Source organism: Myotis yumanensis, unplaced genomic scaffold (genome assembly GCF_028538775.1).
Source record: "Myotis yumanensis isolate MYYU_CA2020_CCGP unplaced genomic scaffold, mMyoYum1.0.hap1 SCAF_21, whole genome shotgun sequence".
NCBI classification, from domain to species: Eukaryota; Metazoa; Chordata; class Mammalia; order Chiroptera; family Vespertilionidae; genus Myotis; species Myotis yumanensis.
The window spans coordinates 16,995,897-17,015,705 of record NW_027223772.1 but is presented as its reverse complement, the minus strand read 5'-3'; the positions used below and the strand labels follow the sequence as shown (position 1 = coordinate 17,015,705).

The window sequence follows — 19,809 nt, the reverse complement described above, 5'->3', positions numbered from 1 at the left end:
CAGGCCGGGACCCGGGCCTAAGCCAGCAGTTGGACATCCCCTGAGGGGTCGTTAAAGCTGCTACAGTGGCACTGTGCTTGCCAACCATGAGCCCAGCTTCTGTCTGAGCGGCACTCCCCCTGTAGGAGCGCACTGACCCCCAGGGGATGGCTCCTGCGTTGAGCATCTGCCCCCTGGGGGGTCAGTGCGTGTCATAGAGGCCGGTCATTCCACCGTTCAGTCGATTTGCACATTAGCCTTTTATTATATAGGCTAGGTTTTAAATTTATCGTGTGTGTGTGTTAGATCCCATTTTAGGATAATGGATTTAAAAATTTTCTTTACTCTTTTTAATAATAGCTTTGTTCCTTTTTTAGCAAGAAGGCTTTGGCCGACCACGTGTGTACCATGCTGCAATTGTAATCTTCCTTGAATTCTTTGCTTGGGGCCTGTTGACAACTCCAATGCTAACTGTAAGTATTGCTGAACTGGGTCCTCATTTATACAAGCAAAAGAGAAATGTTTAAACATATGTTCACAGGACCATATGTCTAAGTATGTGTTTGAGAGCAGGTCTTGACAGCAATTTAAAGACTGCTTATTCCATTGGGTTGTTTATGCTGTGCCAGATGGAACCACCTGCAGCAGAACACTTGGGCTGCTCATTAAGTATTCCTGAGTAGCAGGATACTCGCACTGCACCAGAGTCCTGGTTCATAATGAATAAACTATATATATTTTAAAAGATCATTAAGATGTCGTAGAGGGAATTATAAAGCTTTGTTGAACATTATGAATTACTTTATATGGATGTGATGGCCTTTGACTTAACATAAAAAATAGGAGATTGGTAAGTACCTTGTAACAATGAAAGTGATGATTTTAAGAATATTAACATTTCCACTTTGGGTAGCTTACCTACAGTCATATCTTAGCAGAGGCTGTATTGAATTTCTTAGAAAGAACTTAGATGTTTGATGTGTGGTTAGATGGAAGAGAGATACTAAGTAAAGACTGGGATACAGATTTTAGGTGCCTAGTAACTTTTTAACACTTAATTTTAATAAAGGTATTTTGAAATTGGCCTTAAATTACAGTTGTCTTAAATCGTTCTTTTTAAAAAATATATATTTCTATTGATTTCAGAGAGAAAGAGAGAGGGAGAAGAGATAGAAACATCAATGATGAGAGAGAATCATTGATCGGCTGCCTCCTGCACACCCGGTACTGGGGATCAAGCCCACAACCCGGGCAGGTGCCCCAGACCGGAATCAAACCCAGGACCCCTCAGTCCACAGGGTGATGTTCTATCCTCTGGGCCAAACAGGCCAGGGTAAATTGTTCTTTAAAAATCATTGGAAATTAACTCTTCCCAGTCATCATTTTGTCTTACTCAAGGAATCCCTTTGTATACAACTAAACTTTGTTTCCCAAGTAGATTTAGAAAATACAGAAACTTAGAGGGTGGCTATTAGCTTTACATGAGACTTCACTATATACTTTCAAGATTTTAATTCTTGTGGCACATTTAAAATACAATATTATTGTATTAAAGTTTTAAAGTCATATAAAATTACAACATGGATGAAACAATCAATTTTAAAAATTGTGTTTTTAATCCTCTGTTTTATTCGTTCTCATTGTACTAGTTGTTTCTTCATAATGCTTTCCTCCAGTAGGAACTGGGAAAATAAGTAGTCCCCATTTTAGTTTCATGAGATTTGCCTGCTGTGCTCATCACTGTGTCCCTAGTGACTAGCGTTGCCTGGGACACAGCTAATATTTTTCTTTGAACAAATATATATGTTGTAGGTACACACATCTATGTCCTCAAGTGATTATTTTTTCAACATATTTTTAGCATAAATACAGACACATCAGGCCATTCATTTTAAGAAACCGTGTTATTTAATTTTTTGCCCTAGTTCTTTATTTCTTTTTCCTCCCAGCTTTTCTAGGTTGCAAAGTTGCTTATAGTCAATATGGAAGTAATCCTGTAATCATTCTTTATTGGGTAAACATTCAACAAGTAAATTTTATTATGCCCCAGGGACTGATGCACCTTCCTTGTTGCTGCCCAAAGCAAATAATTTTCCTAGATTTTCTATATCCCTGTTCGTTCCTGGAATGCAGTCTTATAAGGCAGCTAAAATGCTGCTCTCCTGTCACTTTGCAGTTTCTAAGCAGTTCTGCTGCTTGCAAGGATTTGGTTAAAATGCACATTTGTTTGTGAGGAGCAGAGTTGCTAGTATCACTTTGTCGCTCTGTGGTGTCCTAGAAGTGTTGCTGAGTTAGTGGATGTGCTTATTATTTTCTAAGCTCTTGATGTTGCTAAAAATAGTTTTTACATCTTTAAATGCTGGTTTTCCTCAATATTTTTGTTGAACTTTATTTACAAGTGGGATAGATCAGGGATTGTGAAAACATGTCTTGTGGGGCTAAGCAAGGAAGTAAATGTGACAAGTGTTGGCAATTGGAATATATGTTCCTTCTACTGCACAGCCTCTGTCTGCCACTCAGCCAGTCAACATGGCAGTTCAAGCCCCATGTTTTGAAATCTTCAGTGACTTTCTATGAAATGCTAGAAAGTCATATAAAGTTTGGTGAAATTTCTTGAAATTTGCAAATTGACAGCTAATTCACTATGAAAAATACAATGAGTCAAATAGAATGACTTTGCTAATTTTCCACCTCTGGTAGCAAGGGTGGTGTTCTCTAGCCCTGATGGAAAGTCCTGTTCCTTAGAATTGAATCAAGTGCTGCTTATAGGAGCTCTTGATTTGTGAAAGTTTGGGTGTCTGGGAACTCCTGTAGTACTGAAGTAGTTTATCATGTGTAGGGCTTCATGCCATTGGCAGCCATGAGTGACCTAGTGTACTATCCTTTTTTAATGAGTCTTACACCATTCAATCCTTCAAGTATTTCACTTAGAAGTCCCACTTCAAATAACTATGCTTGTGATTGTTACCTTGACGACCAATAGCAGCTTTTTTCTTTTTCTTTTCTTTTTTTAATTTTGTTAATCCTCACCAGTTTTTTCCATTGATTTTCAGAGAGAGAGTGGTGGGAGGGAGGGAGGTGGGGAAAGAGAGAGAGAGAAAGAGAAAAGAGAGAGAGAGAGAAAGAAACATCAATGTAAGAGAAGCATATCAATTGGTTGCCTCCTGTAGGAGCCCTGACTAGGCTGGGGATCAAATCTGCAGCCCACTGACCATGGCTGTAGCTCCATAGCTCTGAGAGTAAGATTCCAGGAGCTCATTTTGTAACCTTTCATTAACCCTTTCAACTGTAGATGTTTTTCCAAACAAAGGAGAGAATGGGCTACTGTGAGTCAGTTTACCCACTAACATCTCAGTAAACTGTGCTGTGAATATTTGTGGGGTTTTTGCTGGCAAAATGGATGATTACCACAATGTTAAAGCATAAAAGAGGTCATCAAGAATGCTGGTATTTCTAATGGTGTGAAAACAATGATCACAGGCAGTTGAAGAGGTAGGAAGACTGCTGTTGATTTGGATGAATGAAAAGCAGTCAGCCTGTGACAGCAAGGAAGATGCTGCATGCTAGAGCGAGGACTGAAAGTTTAAGGTCAGTAGGAGATAGTTCGATAAATTTAAGAAAAGAAGTGTTTGTTTGCAGGTTACACAGAACATTAGCTATGTACTGTATGTAAGAAAGTTTAAAACAATCGTTTGGGGGTCTGGAACAAATTAATCCAATCTACATTATTTCTAATGGGGAAAAATGATTCAGTTTTCAAACTAATCTTCTCGAACATCCTTCTGGAACGAATTAAGTTCGAGAACTGAGGTCCTACTATATTGTATTTTCCATATGAACAACTGTAAATCTACTTTTGCCCAACCACATATGCTTACATGCAGATATTGTACAGCTTCATTGTACAGGAAATTCATTTCTCCAGGTTTTCTAAAGTTCTGTTTTTAAAGTGATAAAAATAAAACTTATGGACAGAGGAAGCAAGATGGCGGCGATATAGGCAGACGCGTCCCAGGTCTTGTCCCGGAGCAAACGGAGTAAGCAGCTGAAACTAATAACACCCACCCCGAATTGGCAAATTTACTCAGCTGGTGAGACGGCTTGCAGCCTGGAAGGGCAGACCTCCCCTGGAAAGGTTAAAAACCAGGGATCTGGGCAGGAAAGTTTGCCAGACCTGAGCCCAGAGGGTCGGAGGGAGACCGCATGGCAGACAGCCGCGTCTCTTGGGACAGACACAGACCCTGACCAGGGTAAGGAGTTCCGCGGGTTTGCTGGCGCCAGGAGATTTGAGATTTGGATTTTGTGATTGCGGAGAACTGAGACTAAAGGGGGCATCCTGAGGAACTGATCAGACCGTGCAGTGCCCATAAGAGAGGAGCGTTTCCCAGACCATGCAGTGCTGGTAAGAGGAGCGTTTCCCAGACCGCAGATCCAAGCAACAGCAGCCCCCTGATCACCGCAGCCTCCTGATCACCACAGCCTCCTGATCACCACACCCTCTGTCTGTGGAACAGCAACTGTACGTGAAGCCTCCCCCCACCAGCCAGAAGAGCCAACACAGCTGTGAACAACACCCACCAGAGGAGCTGCTGCCAACTGGAAAGCAGCTGCTACCGCAACCGTCTGAGCAGCAACCACAACCCAAGGAGCCCCTGCCACCCAGGGAGCAGCCACTGAACACCTCAACATCTACATATGTCAGCGAGATCAAACATGGGTAGGCAAAGAAACCCCCAAAGGAAAGAAAAGGAGGACTCGCCAGAAAAGCAGCTAAGTGAGACAGAGATATGCAACATGACGGAAAAAGAATTCAGAATAAGGTTCCTAGAGTACATGCACCACATGTTCAAGAAGCAAGAAGAAACAGATGAAAAACTCAACTACTTATGCAAGAAGCTAGAAGAAACAGATGAAAAAATCAACAACTTAAGTAAGTCCCAAGAAGAAATGAAGAGTGACATAGCTTCAATAAAAAACTCCATTGAAAGTATCAACAGTAGACTGGGAGAAGCGGAGGACCGAATTAGTGAATTAGAAGACAAGGAAGCAAAACACACTCAAACTGTACGGCAAATGGAGAAAAAACTTAAAAGACAGGAGGAGAGCCTAAGGGAGCTTTGGGACAACATGAAACGAAACAACATACGAATAATAGGGGTGCCAGAACAACAGAAAGATGAACATGGATTAGAAAACCTATTCGAAGAAATAATATCAGAAAACTTCCCTGAGGTGGGGAAGAAAAAAGTCACACAAGCCCAGAGAGTCCCAAACAAGGTGAACCCGAAAAGACCCACACCAAGACACATCATAATTACCATGGCAAATGTTCAGGATAAAGAGAGAATCTTACAGGCTGCAAGAGAGAGACGGAAAGTAACATACAAGGGATCTCCCATTAGATTATCAAATGATTTCTCAACAGAAACACATCAGGCCAGAAAAGAATGGACGGAAATCTACAAAGTGATGCAAAGCAAAGGACTGAATCCAAGAATACTCTATCCAGCAAGGCTATCATTCAAAATTGAAGGGGAAATAAGAAGCTTCACAGACAAAAAAGGGCTAAGGGAGTTTATCACCACCAAGCCAGCCATGCAAGAAATGCTAAAGGGACTGGTGTAAAAAGAAGAAATATCAAGCTCAGAAAGAAAACAGCCACACACACACACACAAAAAGAAATGGCTACAAACAAATACCTTTCAATAATAACTTTAAATGTAAATGGACTAAATGCTCCAACCAAAAGACATCGAGTGGCTGAATGGATAAAAAAACATGACCCATACATCTGCTGTCTACAAGAGACCCACCTCATTAGAAGGGACTCACACAGACTGAAAGTGAAGGGATGGAAAAATATCTTTCACGCAAATGGAAAGGAAAAGAAAGCTGGGGTAGCAATACTTATATCTGACAAAGTACATCTCAAAGTGAAGGCCATAACCAGAGATAAGGAAGGCCACTTCATAATACTAAAGGGATCAATACAACAAGAAGATATAACCCTGGTAAACATATATGCACCCAATGCAGGAGCACCCACATACATAAGAAAACTTCTGGAAGATATCAGGGGAGAGATCGACAACAATACAATCATAGTAGGGGACTTTAATACACCACTGACATCACTGGATAAATCCGCTAGACAAAAACTCAGCAAAGAAACAGCAATCCTAAATGACTCACTAGATCAGATGGACTTAATTGACATCTTCAGAACACTTCACCCCACAGCTGCGGAATATACATTCCTCTCAGGTGCTCATGGGACATATTCAAAAATAGACCACATATTGGGTCACAAGCAAAGTCTCCACAAATTCAAGAAGATTGAAATCATAAAAAGCTTCTTCACAGACCACGATGGCATAATGTTAGAAATAAACTACAATAAAAACAACCCAAAATACTCAAACACTTGGAAGCTGAATAGCATGTTATTAAATATTGATTGGGTTACCGATGACATCAAAGAAGAAATTAAAAACATCCTGGACACTAATGACAATGAAAACACAACAATCCAAAACCTCTGGGACACAATGAAAGCAGTCCTGAGAGGGAAGTTTATAGCTCTACAGGCCTATCTCAAAAAACAAGAAAAAATGGTAGTCAATCATCTAACTCTACAACTCAAAGAATTAGAAAGAGAGCAACAAGAAAACCCCAGAGTGAGCAGAAGGAAGGAGATAATAAAGATTAGAGCAGAAATCAATGAAATAGAGACCAAAAAAACAATACAGAAAATCAATGAAACCAAGAGCTGGTTCTTTGAAAGGATAAACAAGATTGACAAACCCCTAGCCAGGCTCACCAAGAAGCAAAGAGAGAGGTCCCAAATAAACCAAATCAGAAATGATAGAGGCGAAATAACAACAGACCCCACAGAAATACAAATGATTGTTAAACAATACTACGAGCAACTCTACTCCAACAAACTGGACAACCTGGAGGAAATGGACAAATTCCTAGAAAAATACAACATTCCAAAACTCAATCAGGAAGAATCTAAAAACCTCAATAGGCCAATAACTATGGAAGAAATTGAAGCAGTCATCAGAAAGCTTCCAGCAAACAAAAGCCCAGGGCCAGACGGCTTCACAGGGGAGTTCTACCAAACATTCAAGGAAGAACTAAAACCTACCCTCCTCAGACTACTACAAAAAATTCAAGAGGAAGGAACGCTTCCAAGCTCATTCTATGAAGCCAGTATCACCCTAATACCAAAACCAGGTAAAGACATCACAATGAAAGAGAATTACAGGCCAATATCCCTCATGAACATAGATGCCAAAATCCTCAACAAAATCTTAGCAAATCGGATCCAGCAGTACATCAGAAGGATCATACACCATGACCAAGTAGGATTCATCCCAGAGATGCAAGGATGGTACAACATCCGTAAATCAATAAATGTGATACATCACATAAACAAATTGAAAGAAAAAAACCACATGGTCATATCAATTGATGCAGAAAAAGCATTCGACAAAATCCAACACCCATTTTTGATAAAAACTCTCAGAAAGGTGGGAATAGAAGGATCATACCTCAACATAATAAAAGCCATATATGACAGGCCCACTGCCAACATCATACTCAATGGACAAAAACTAACACCATTTCCCCTAAGAACAGGAACAAGACAGGGATGCCCACTCTCACCACTCCTGTTCAACATAGTACTGGAAGTATTAGCCATTGCAATTAGGCAAGAAGAAGGAATAAAAGGCATCCAAATTGGAAAAGAGGAAGTAAAACTGTCCTTATTTGCAGATGACATGATATTATACATACAAAACCCTAGAGACTCCATCAAAAAGCTACTAGACTTAATACATGAATTTGGCAATGTAGCAGGATACAAAATTAACCCCAAGAAATCTGAGGCATTTCTATACACCAACAGTGAACTTTCAGAAAGGGAGATCAGAAAAACAATCCCATTTACCATCGCACCAAAAAAATTAAGATACCTAGGAATAAACTTAACTAAAGAGGTTAAAGACCTCTACTCAGAAAACTACAGGACGTTGAAAAAAGAGATAGAGGAAGACATAAACAGATGGAAGAACATACCATGTTCTTGGATTGGTAGAATCAACATCATTAAAATGTCCATACTACCCAAAGCAATCTATACATTCAACGCACTTCCCATTAAAATACCAATGGCCTTCTTCAAAGATCTAGAACGAACTCTCCAAAAATTCATCTGGAATAAAAAAAGACCCCGAATAGCTGCAACGATCCTGAGAAAGAACAAAGTAGGTGGGATCTCAATGCCAGATATCAAGCTGTATTACAAAGCCACTGTTCTCAAAACTGCCTGGTACTGGCACAAGACCAGACATATAGATCAGTGGAATAGAATAGAGAGTCCAGAAATTAGCCCGAACCAATATGCTCAATTAATTTTTGACAAAGGAGGCATGAACATACAATGGAGCCAAGATAGTCTCTTCAATAAATGGTGTTGGGAAAATTGGACAGACATATGCAAGAAAATGAAACTAGACCACCAACTTACACCATACACAAGAATAAACTCAAAATGGATAAAGGACTTAAATGTACGACAGGAAACCATAAAAATTCTAGAAGAATACAAAGGCAACAAAATCTCAGACATATGCCAAAACAATTTCTTCACTGATACAGCTCCTAGGGCAGTTGAAACTAAAGAGAAACTGAACAAATGGGACTACATCAAAATAAAAAGCTTCTGCACAGCAAAAGAAACCATCAACAAAACAACAAGAAAACCCACCTCGTGGGAAAACATATTTGCCAACGTCATATCTGATAAGGGCTTAATCTCCAAAATTTATAGGGAACTCATACAACTTAACAAAAAGAAGATAAACAATCCAATCAAAAAATGGGCAAAGGATCTAAATAGACACCTTTCAAAAGAGGACATTCAGAAAGCCAAGAGACATATGAAAACATGCTCAAAGTCACTAATCATCCGAGAGATGCAAATCAAAACAACAATGAGGTACCATCTCACACCTGTCAGAATGGCCATCATCAACAAATCAACAAACGACAAGTGCTGGAGAGGATGTGGAGAAAAAGGAACACTTGTGCACTGCTGGTGGGAATGCAGACTGGTGCAGCCACTATGGAAGGCAGTATGGAGGTTCCTCAAAAAATTGGAAATGGAACTCCCATTTGACCCTGTGATCCCACTACTAGGAATATATCCCAAGAAACCAGAAACACCTATCAGAAAGGATATATGCACCCAGATGTTCATAGCAGCACAATTCACCATAGCTAAGATCTGGAAACAGCCTAAGTGCCCATCAGTAGATGAATGGATTAGAAAACTGTGGTACATCTACACGATGGAATACTATGCTGCTGTTAAAAAGAAGGAACTCCTACCATTTGCAACATCATGGATGGAACTGGAGAGCATTATGCTAAGTGAAACAAGCCAGTCAATGAAGGAAAAATACCACATGATCTCACTCATTCATGGATAACAAAGACCATTACAAACTTTTGAACAATAATAGATACAGAGGCAGAGCTGCCTCAAACTGATTGTCAAACTGCAGTGGGAAGGCCAGAGAGAGTTGGGGGGCAGGAGGGAGGGGAGTAAGAGATCAACCGAAGGACTTGTATGCATGCATATAAGCATAACTAATGGACATAAGACACTGGGGGGTAAGGGAGGGTAGTGGTTTGTCAAGGGCGGGGGGGGGGAAAAAGGATACTTATGTAATACCCTTTGTAATACTTTAAGAGGAAAATAAAAAAAAAAAAAAAAAAAAAAAAAAAAAGATTTAATGATACAAAAATTAAAAAAAAAAAAAAAAAAAAAAACAAAAACAAAAAAAAAAAAAAAACTTATGTTTACAATAGTCCTTCCCAAGAATAAAGGCGATATCTTCCTTGAGTTTTTATTTCTTAATATGCTTTAATTGATTTTAGAGAAAGGAAGGGAGATAGACAAACAGTGGTGAATCTATTTGGCTGCATCCTGCATGCCCTCTGCTGGGGATAGAATGCACAACCTGGATGTGTGCCCTGACCAGGAATCAAGCCAGCACAGGATGACGCTCAACAACCAACCACACCAGCCAGGGACCCCTGAGTTTCTTAATGTGAAAAGTGTTTAAAAAAATGAAAACTTTGATCTTATCTGAGATATTAATATCCTATCTAATAAAGAGAGAATATGCTAATTAACCCTCATTCCATTGCAAAGTTGGTGGTGCCCACAGCCAATAAGGAGGTAATATACTAATTGCTGCCCCGCCCTCAAAGATAGCAGCGCCCACAGCCAATAAGGAGGGAATATATTAATTGACTGCCCCACCCTCAAAAATGGTGGTGCCCACAGCCAATGAGGGAATATGCTAATTGACTGCCATTCAAAGATGGCAGCTCCCACAGCCACAAGATGGCTGGCAGGGGAGGGCAGTTAGGGGCGACCAGGCTGGCAGGGGAGGGCAGTTGGGGATGACCGGGCCAGCAGGGGAGCAGTTAGGCATCAATCAGGCTGGCAGGGGAGTAGTTAGGGGGTGATCAGGCTGGCAGGCAGAAGCAGTTAGGGGCAATCAGGCAGGCAGGCAGGCAGGTGAACTGTTGGGAGCCAGCCGTCCCAGATTGTGAGGGGGATGTCCGACTGCCAATTTAGGGATCGGGCCTAAACTGGCAGTCGGACATCCCTCGAGGGGTCCCAGATTGGAGAGGGTGCAGGCTGGGCTGAGGGACATTTAGAGGAACTGCCTGCATCATGGCTGTTAGCCAGAAATGGTCACTCAGACTTCCAGAAATTAGGAAGCAAAGGACTGTCATCCATTCATGGTTATAGTTTTACCAAATTAAAAAGGTTATCTCTTATTCCTAGATAGCAGTACCTGCATCGGTGAATGCATGTTTGGATCATTTTGAGTGTAGAATTGTTTTAGGGGACACAAAGGGTCAGGACTGTGAAGACAGAGCTGGGGGCAGCGGATCAGCACTGCTGCCCCTTTGACAGCATGGGGGTAACCTGAAGTTCTGAGTATTCACCGGCACTCCCCCCAGTGGCAGAAGCTGTGAGAAAGCCTGTAGTCAAGAGAATCTGAGAAATATCTCAAAGCTCTCAGCCTTGATCTGACAGAGTGTAGAAGGGAAAATGGGAGATTGAGAGACACTGTCACTCCCTGGATCAGAGAAGCACTTTTAAAAATATACTGATTTCTTGTTTTGCCGTTTTACCACATTTTTGTGATGTGTGTGACAAATTAAATTATTAAACACTTCTAATATTCATTTGTATGTCTTTTTAATTTAAATTTTATATTGTTGACACCATTATAGATTTCCTTCTACTCTCCCCTCCATTGCCCAACTACATCTCCCCCTACCTCTGTACTTGCATATTTCACTTAGCATAATATTTCCAGGTCCATCCATGGGTCTTTTTTTTTTTTTTTTTTTTAACAGCTACATAGTATTCCATTGTGTAAATGTACCACATCTTTTTTATACATTCATCTACTAGATGGGCACTTGGCTGTTTCCAGATCTTAGCTATTGTAAACAACACTGCTATGAGCACAGTGGCGCATATATTCTTTCTGACTGGTGCTTCAGGATTCTTAGGAAATTATTGTTTTGCACAGTGACTGCACCAGTCTGCATTCCCACTAGCAGTGTAGGAGGGTTCTCTTTTCTCACATCCTTGCCAATGCTTGTTTATTGATTTATTGATGGCAGCCATTCTGACAGGTGTGAGGTAATACCTCACTCTACTTTTAATTTGCATCTACCTGATGATTAGTGACCTTGGGTATTTTTTTCAAATGGCTATTGAACATCTGTATGTCCTCTTTGGAGAAGTGTGTATTCAGATCCTTTGCCCATTTCTAACTTGGATTATCTGTCTTCCTGGTGTTGAGTTGTATTAATTCTTTATATACAGTGTGGGTAAAAGTAGGTTTACAATTGTTCATATGGAAAATAATACAATAAGAAATAAATAATGACATAAGAATATACTGTGGGTCTCATACTCAAAACTGTAAATCTAATTTTACCCCACCCTGTAGTTGGGAGATAACCTCTTATCAGATGAACTATTGCCAAATATGTTCTCCATACAGTAGGCTCACTTTTCGTTTTGGTGATGGTTTCTTTTGATGTGGTCCCATTTGTTTGTTTTCTCCTTAGTTACCCTTGTCCTAGGAGATGTGTCAACAAACATATTACTACAAGAGATGTCTGAGATTATGCTGCCTATGTATTCTAGGGTTTTTATGGTTTCACTACATACATTTAAGTCTTTTATCCATTTTGAGTTTATACGTGTGTATGGTATAAGGTAGTGGTCTAGTTTGATTTTTTTTTTGCATGTGTCTGTCCAATTTTCTCAACATCATTTATTGAAAAGACTGTCTTTATTCATCGTATGCTCTTGCCTCCTTTGTCAAATAATAAATGAGTGTAATGGCTTGTATTAATTTCTGTGTTCTCTGTTCTGTTCCATTGGTCTATATGCCTGTTCTTGTGCCAGTACCAGGCTGTTTTAGAGTGGCTTTGTAGTATAGCTTGGTATCCGGTATTGTGATTACTCCAGCTTTATTCTTTTTTCTCAAGATTGCTGAGGGTATTTGGGGTCTTATTTGGTTCCATATACATTTTTGGAGTATTTGTTCTAGTTCTGTGAAGTATGTTGGTATTTTTATAGGGATTGCATTGATGCTATAGATTGCTTTAGGTAATATGGACATTTTTAATAATGTTGATTCTACCAATCTATGGACACTTGTTTATATTTTTCCACTTGTTTATATCTTCCTCTATGTCTTTTTTCAATATCCTGTAGTTTTCAGAGTACAAGACTTTTACCTCCTGTCCCAAGTAGATCCCAGGAAAGGATCTGGGGTGTTTATCTAAGACTTCCCTTGAAATGAACTTAACCGTGCAGGTGTGGGACATTCAAGTAGTTGCTAGCAAAGAGGCTGCTCTACGCAAGCAGGACCAAGGGCAGGCCTAGGACTGAAAAGACCAGAAGCATTAATTTCAATTTTAAGTGTATGCAAAATGATTCAGTTAACTGCCTGAGGAATTACACCACATGAAACATACACAGTTGCAAATCACACAGCACTTTACTACTCACAAAAGTTCCTGATGCTGCACATACAGGCTTGATGAGGTCCCAGTGATGCTGTCCTCTGGGGTCCAGCAGCTGGGCTGGGCTGGTCTGGTTCGGATGCAGGGGCTGGCGTTCCTCACCTGAGAGCTCGGTCGCGTCTCAGTTGGGAGGTACTAACCATTCTTCTGTCGTCTGGCAGAGAGAGGAGCGTGGAGCAGCGTTGCTTGCCAGACTGGCAAAAGGATGTGCCTTTGTGGCTGTCTTGACGGGCGAGCACCGTTGGCTGGTCAGGACCCATTTTTAAAGCCTGTTCCGCACCCACAGCAGTTAAGGTGGCTATCACTGAATTACATCAATGCACACATATTAACCTCTAACAGGGCAAGGGGCTACATGTGGTTATCTAGGGAGAGTACATCACTCACTCAAATGATTATCTTGACAAGTCACTCTAAGTCAGTAACTGAAGTTCAAATTCTTATCTATGAGGTACACATGCTTCTGGGCAGTGGGGAATGTGTCCTTAATAACACACTTTAAGTTAGAAGGAAAGTTAACTCAAACATTTTAAACCCTTCTTAACATTTTTTAGACATTTTTAAAGCATTTAAAAATTTTTTTATATTTTACTACAACACCTCCTTTGTTAAGTTTATTCCTAAGTATCTTAATTTTTTTTATTGTTGTTGCAGTGGAAAATGCGATTGTTTTTTTTGTTGTTGTTTTTAGTTTCTCTGAGAATTTGTTACTGGTGTATAAAAATGCCATCAATTTCTGGGAGTTAATTTTATATCCTGTTACATTGCCAAATTCATTTATTAAATCTAGTTTGTTTGTTTTTTTGGTAGAGTCTAGGGTTTTCTATGTACAATATGATATCACCTATGAATAATGATAGTTTTACTTCCTCCTTTCCAATTTAGATGCCTTTTATCCCTTCTTCTTGTCTGATAGCTGTGACTAGGACTTCCAGTACTGTGTTAATAAGAGTGGAGAATGCAAACATCCTTGTTTTAGTTTTTGCCCATGATTGTTGGCTATAGGTTTGTCATATATGGCCTTTATTATGTTGAGGCATGATCCCTCTGTTCTCACTTTGCTGAGAGGTTTTTATTAAAAATGGGTGTTAGAGACAACCAAGAAGGCGGCATAGGTAAACACCTGAACTTGCTGCCGCACACAACCACATTGAAAATACAACTAAAAGACAAATATCACCCAGAACCACGGGAAAGTTGGCTGAGTAGAAATTCTACAACTGGAAGGAAAGAGAAAAGTGCATTGAGTCCGGTAGGAGGTGCAGAGGTGTGGAAGTACGGAGGCGTGCGGGAAATGGGCTGGCAGCTGGATACGTTATTGTCTTTTTCAACCGTGAGGGAGATACAAGCTCCCGACTACTCTGAACTCCAGCTCTGGGCGAGAATTTGGGGACCCAGACTCATACGGAGAGAAACTGTATTGTCTGGCATCGGACTGGAGCGTGAGGGCAGCTTTCTCGCAGAGGTGCTTGCAGCGTTCATTATTCCTGCACAGGGCCACGAACACAGAGACCCAGGGACCTATCCAGGGGGAGGGCCATTGGGCAAGTATTACTATTTACACCGCCCCATGATTTCCTGAGACCACGCCCCACCCAGTTTACGTCCCCACCCAAGCTGTGCGCAGACGCTTTTACATACTAATGGCCTGGCCTTTCTCCGCCTAAAAACCTATCAAACTGTAGCTGGGTCAGAGAACCACAGAGCTTCCAAAAGAAGGCCTAAGGCTCATCAGCAGCCTGCATTACTATACAGCTCCGCCTCATCTGGGCATCTCCAAACCCCGAAGAGGAAGAATCTGCAGATCTCTCTGTAGCTTCGACTGGGTGGCCTCAGGCAGTGGCTGACTTTGCACCTCCTTGGAGATCCAACAGCCAGTGTATCCAGTGGTCAGAGTGAGACTATCCAGATTACAGCTCTTCACATCCATAAGAGACAGACTCAGGGGGCAGATTCAGTGAGCACCAAAGCCCCACTGAAGCAACTCCTGCCCCTTAAGGGTGTCTTCAGCACAGAAGTTCTCCCATTATAGACACAACTGGTCATCACAGCTAATTGACCTGGAGGTCAAATCCTCCCAGTGACACCAATAGCAATCAAAGCTTAACTACAACAAGACTGTGCACACAGCCCACAAAGGGGTGCACCAAGAGTGTCCACCTCAGATAATTAGGGAGGCTGAGCCACTGGGCCCTATAGGACACCTAGCACACAAAGCCACTCTATCAACACAGGGAAGCAGCCAAATGTGGAGACAAAGAAACAGGTCACAGATGAAATAAATGGAGGAAAGCAAATGACTGGATATAGAGTTCAAAACCACGGTTATAGGTTTTTCAAGAAACTTCCAAGAAATTTAGTGAGACCCTCACGGATATGAAAGAGGACCAACTAGAAATTAAGCATACACTGACTGAAATAAAGAATGATATACAGAGAACTAACAACAGACTGGAGGATCCTAAGAATCAACTCAAACATTTGAAATATGAAGAAGCAAAAGCACCCAGCCAGAAAAGCAAAAGGAAAAAAGAATACAAATATATGAAGATAGTGCAAGGAGCCTCTGGGACAACTTCAAGCGTACCAACATCGAATTATAGGGGTGCCAGAAGAAGAGAGAGAGCAAGATATTGAAAATCTATTTGAAGAAATAATGACAGAAAACTACCCCTACCTGGTGAAAGAAATACACTTACACGTCCAGGAAGCACAGAAAGTCCCAAACAAGAGGAACCCAAAGAGGACTACACCAAGGCACATCATCATTAAAATGCCAAGGGCAAAAGACAAAGAGAGAATATTAAAAGCAGCAAGAGAAAAATTGTTAGTTACCTACAAGGGAGTACCCATACGACTGTCAGCTGATTTCTCAACAGAAACTATGCAGGCCAGAAGGGAGTGGCAAGACATATTCAAAGTGATGAATAGCAAGAACCTACAACCAAGATTACTTTATCCAGCAAAGCTATCTGTAGAATTGAAGGTCAGATAAAGAGCTTCAGTGATAATAAAAAGCTAAAGTAGTTCATCACTGCCAAACCAGTATTATATGAAATGCTTAAGGGCATCCTATATAATAAAACCCTGGGAGTAACGTCACGACTGAGGCTCGACCAACTGGAAGGAAGTCAGTCCTGCAGGGGTTGTCTTGGAAACGGCTGCACCCTCCCCAAGCTGTTTCCCGTGAGGGAAACGAGGTTTCAGGCTGAACCCGCCCTCGGAGCGTGGCCACACTGAGTCGTGGGTCCTCTAAGCAACAGCTGCACCCTCCCCGAGCTGTTTCCGGTAAGGGCGAGGTTTGAGGCAGGAACCGGCCCTCAGAGCATGGAGGAATCTACACTAATAAAAGAGAAACATGGTAATTAGCGTACGACCGCTACCCTTTTCATTGGCTAATCAGTGAGTATATGCAAATTAACTCCCAGCCAAGATGGCGGCCGGCAGCCATGCACAGAAGCAAGCAGGGAGGCTTGCTTGCTTCAGTGACTGCGGACTCCAACGTTCCCCACCTCACTTGCCGGCCTCTCAGCTGCAACTCTAAGCAACTATGTACTATGTTGCAAATAAGCTAAACAAAACCCCAGAAACCAGCTTTCATTCAGCTGGGCTTTAGCAACATTGTATCGACCTTTAGCAACATTGTATCGACGTTTTCAGCGGCGAGGCCTCAGAGCTAAAGCTGGCCCAGAATAAAAAAAAACAAAAAAGAAAACAAGGAGCGGTTGGAAGCTTCAGTCACTCGCTTCTGGAAAACAGCCCTCAGCCCCTCACCCAGACTGGCCAGGCACCCAAGTGGGGACCCCCACCCTGATCCAGGACACCCTTCAGGGCAAACGAGCCAGCCCCTACCCATGCACCAGGTCTCTATTCTGTATAGTAAAAGGGTAATATGCCTCCTGGCACCGGGATCAGCGTGACAGGGGGCAACGCCCAAACCCCCTGATCGCCCTGCACCTCTGTGTGTGACAGGGCGCGGGGCCACAACCTCCCTATCTGCCCTGCTCTGTGCCTGACAGGGGGGAGCTCCCCAATCCCCTGATTGCCCTGCGGCTCTGTGTTTGACATGGTGCAGCGCACCAACCCCCTGATCAGCCCTGCTCTGTGCGTGACAGGGTGCGGCGCCCCAAACCCTCCCCCCCCCCCCACGGGCCCTGCTCTGTGTGTGACAGGGTAGAGCCATAACCTCTCCATCGGCCCTGCCCCGAGTGTGACAGTGGCGGTGCCCCAACCCCCCAATCGGCCCTACCCTGAGTGTGACTGAGGGTGGCATCGCAACCTCCCGATCCGCCCTGCTCTGTGCATGACGGGGCGGCGCCCCAACCCCCCAATCGGCCCTGCTCTGAGCCTGACCAGGGGCTGCACTTAGGAATTGGGCCTGCCCTCTGCCACCCGGAAGCAGGCCTAAGCCAACAGGTCGTTATCTCCCGAGGGGTCCCAGACTGCGAGAGGGCACAGGCCGGGCTGGGGGACGCCCCCCCCCCCCCAAGTGCACAAATTTTTGTGCACCAGGCCTCTAGTATCTTTATAAAGTTTTAATACATTTTATTAGATGTCCTGGTAGTACTGTTTTACCCACAGTGTCTACAGGAATTGCTGCAAATTTATTTCTCGGTGGAAACACCTTTCATTCCCAATATAAATCACCCATTCCAGTAAATGAAACTTCAATTTCTAGTCTTGATATAAACAGTGAAGTTGCTAAAACTATGAAAAAGACCCAACTTCTCATTATTGATGAATGCACCATGGCATCAAGTCATGCCATAAACGCCATAGACAGATTACTAAGAGAAATTTGAATGTTGTATTTGGTGGAAAAGTTCTTCTTGGAGGGGATTTTTGACAATGTCTCAGTATTGTACCACATGCTATGTGATCAACCATAGTACAAACTAGTTTATTTTTTTAAAGTATATTTTATTGGTTTTTTACAGAGAGGAAGGCAGAGGGATAGAGAGTTAGAAACATCGATGAGAGAGAAACATCGATCAGCTGCCTCCTGCACACCTCCTACTGGGGATGTGCCCGCAACGAAGGCACATGCCCTTGACCGGAATCGAACCCGGGACCCCTCAGTCCACAGGCCAACACTCTATCCACTGACCCAAACCAATTAGGGCTTTTTTTTTTTTTTAATGAGTTTAAAGTACTATAATGTTTGTGGATGTTTCAGAAAGTTGTCTCTTACAACAAATATGAGATCAGAGGATTCTGCTTATAGTGAATGGTTAGTAAAACTTGAGATGGCAAACTTGATAGCAGTTTTCATTTAGGAATGGATGTTATTGAAATCCCCTTTGAAATGATTTGTAATGGATCTATTATTGAAGCTACCTTTGGAAATACTATATCTATACATAATATTAAAAATATATCTAAACGTGCAATTCTTTGTCCAAAAAATGAGCACGTTCAAAAAGTAAATGAAGAAATTTTGGTTGTACTCAATGGAGATTTTCACACATATTTGAGTGATGATTCCATTGATTCCACAGATGATGCTGAAAAGGAAATTTTTCCCATCGAATTTCTTAATAGTATTACTCCTTCGGGAATGCCATGTCATAAATTAAAATTGAAAGTGGGTGCAATCATGATGCTATTGAGAAATCTTAATAGTAAATGGGGTCTTTGTAATGGTACCAGATTTATTATCAAAAGATTATGACCTAACATTATTGAAGCTGAAATATTAACAGGATCTGCAGAGGGAGAGGTTCTGATTCCAAGAATTAATTTGTCTCCTTCTGACACTGGCCTCCCATTTAAATTGATTCAAGGACAGTTTCCCATGATGCCAGCATTTGTGATGACTCTTAATAAATCACAAGGACAAACTCTAGACTGAGTAGGAATATTCCTACCTGAACCCATTTCGCACATGGTCAGTTATATGTTGCTTTCTCTCGAGTTTGAAGAGCATGTGACGTTAAAGTTAAAGTTCTAAATACTTTATCACAAGGGAAATTAGTCAAGCACTCTTAAAGTGTTTTCACTCTTAATGTGGTATACAGGGAGATATTAGGATAAGTTTAATCACTTTATCAGTCATTGTTTGCATCACTGTTGTTTTTATATCATGTTTTATATCATGCCTCTTATATCCTTTTGTTATTGTTTATTAATAAATTTATATGTTATTTTCATATACATTTTACTAATTTCCTTTCATCTCTCACTCTTCTATTATAGAGAAAGGGCAAATAGTAAAATTAAAATATTTCTGCTAATTAATTCCCTTTTAATGTGCACGAATTTCGTGCACTGGACAACTAGTTCTTTAAGAAGAGGAAGAAGAAGAAAAAGGTAAAGATAAAAATTATGAACAAGCCCTAACCGGTTTGTCTGAGTGGATAGAGCGTTGGCCTGAGGACTCAAGGGTCCCAGGTTTGATTCCTGTCAAGGGCATGTACCTTGGTTGCAAGCGCATCCCCAGTAGGGAGTGTGCAGGAGGCAGCTGATCGATGTTTCACTCTCATTGATATTTCTAACTCTTTACCTCTCTCCCTTCCTTTCTTTAAAAAATCAATAAAATATATTTTTAAAAAATTATGAACAACAAATGCATATCCATCAACAAGTGAATCTAAAAATCAGGTGAATAAAAAATCTGACGAGCAGAATAAACTGGTGAATAGAATCGAATCAGGGGCATAGAAAGGGAGTGGACCGACAATTCT

General features: G+C 41.4%; 1 protein-coding gene across 2 annotated transcripts in view; it reads left to right on the top strand.

Annotated features, from left to right (window-relative positions):
• The window catches only part of MFSD14B (major facilitator superfamily domain containing 14B), a 113,702-nt gene that overhangs the window by 14,880 nt on the left and 79,013 nt on the right, over window positions 1-19,809 (top strand). For both annotated transcript variants that reach the window (XM_070400890.1, XM_070400889.1), the window contains one exon: window positions 357-452. In XM_070400890.1, coding sequence (XP_070256991.1) covers window positions 444-452 — 9 coding nt within the window. In that variant the 5' untranslated portion in view covers window positions 357-443. The remainder of the gene's footprint in view (window positions 1-356; window positions 453-19,809) is intronic.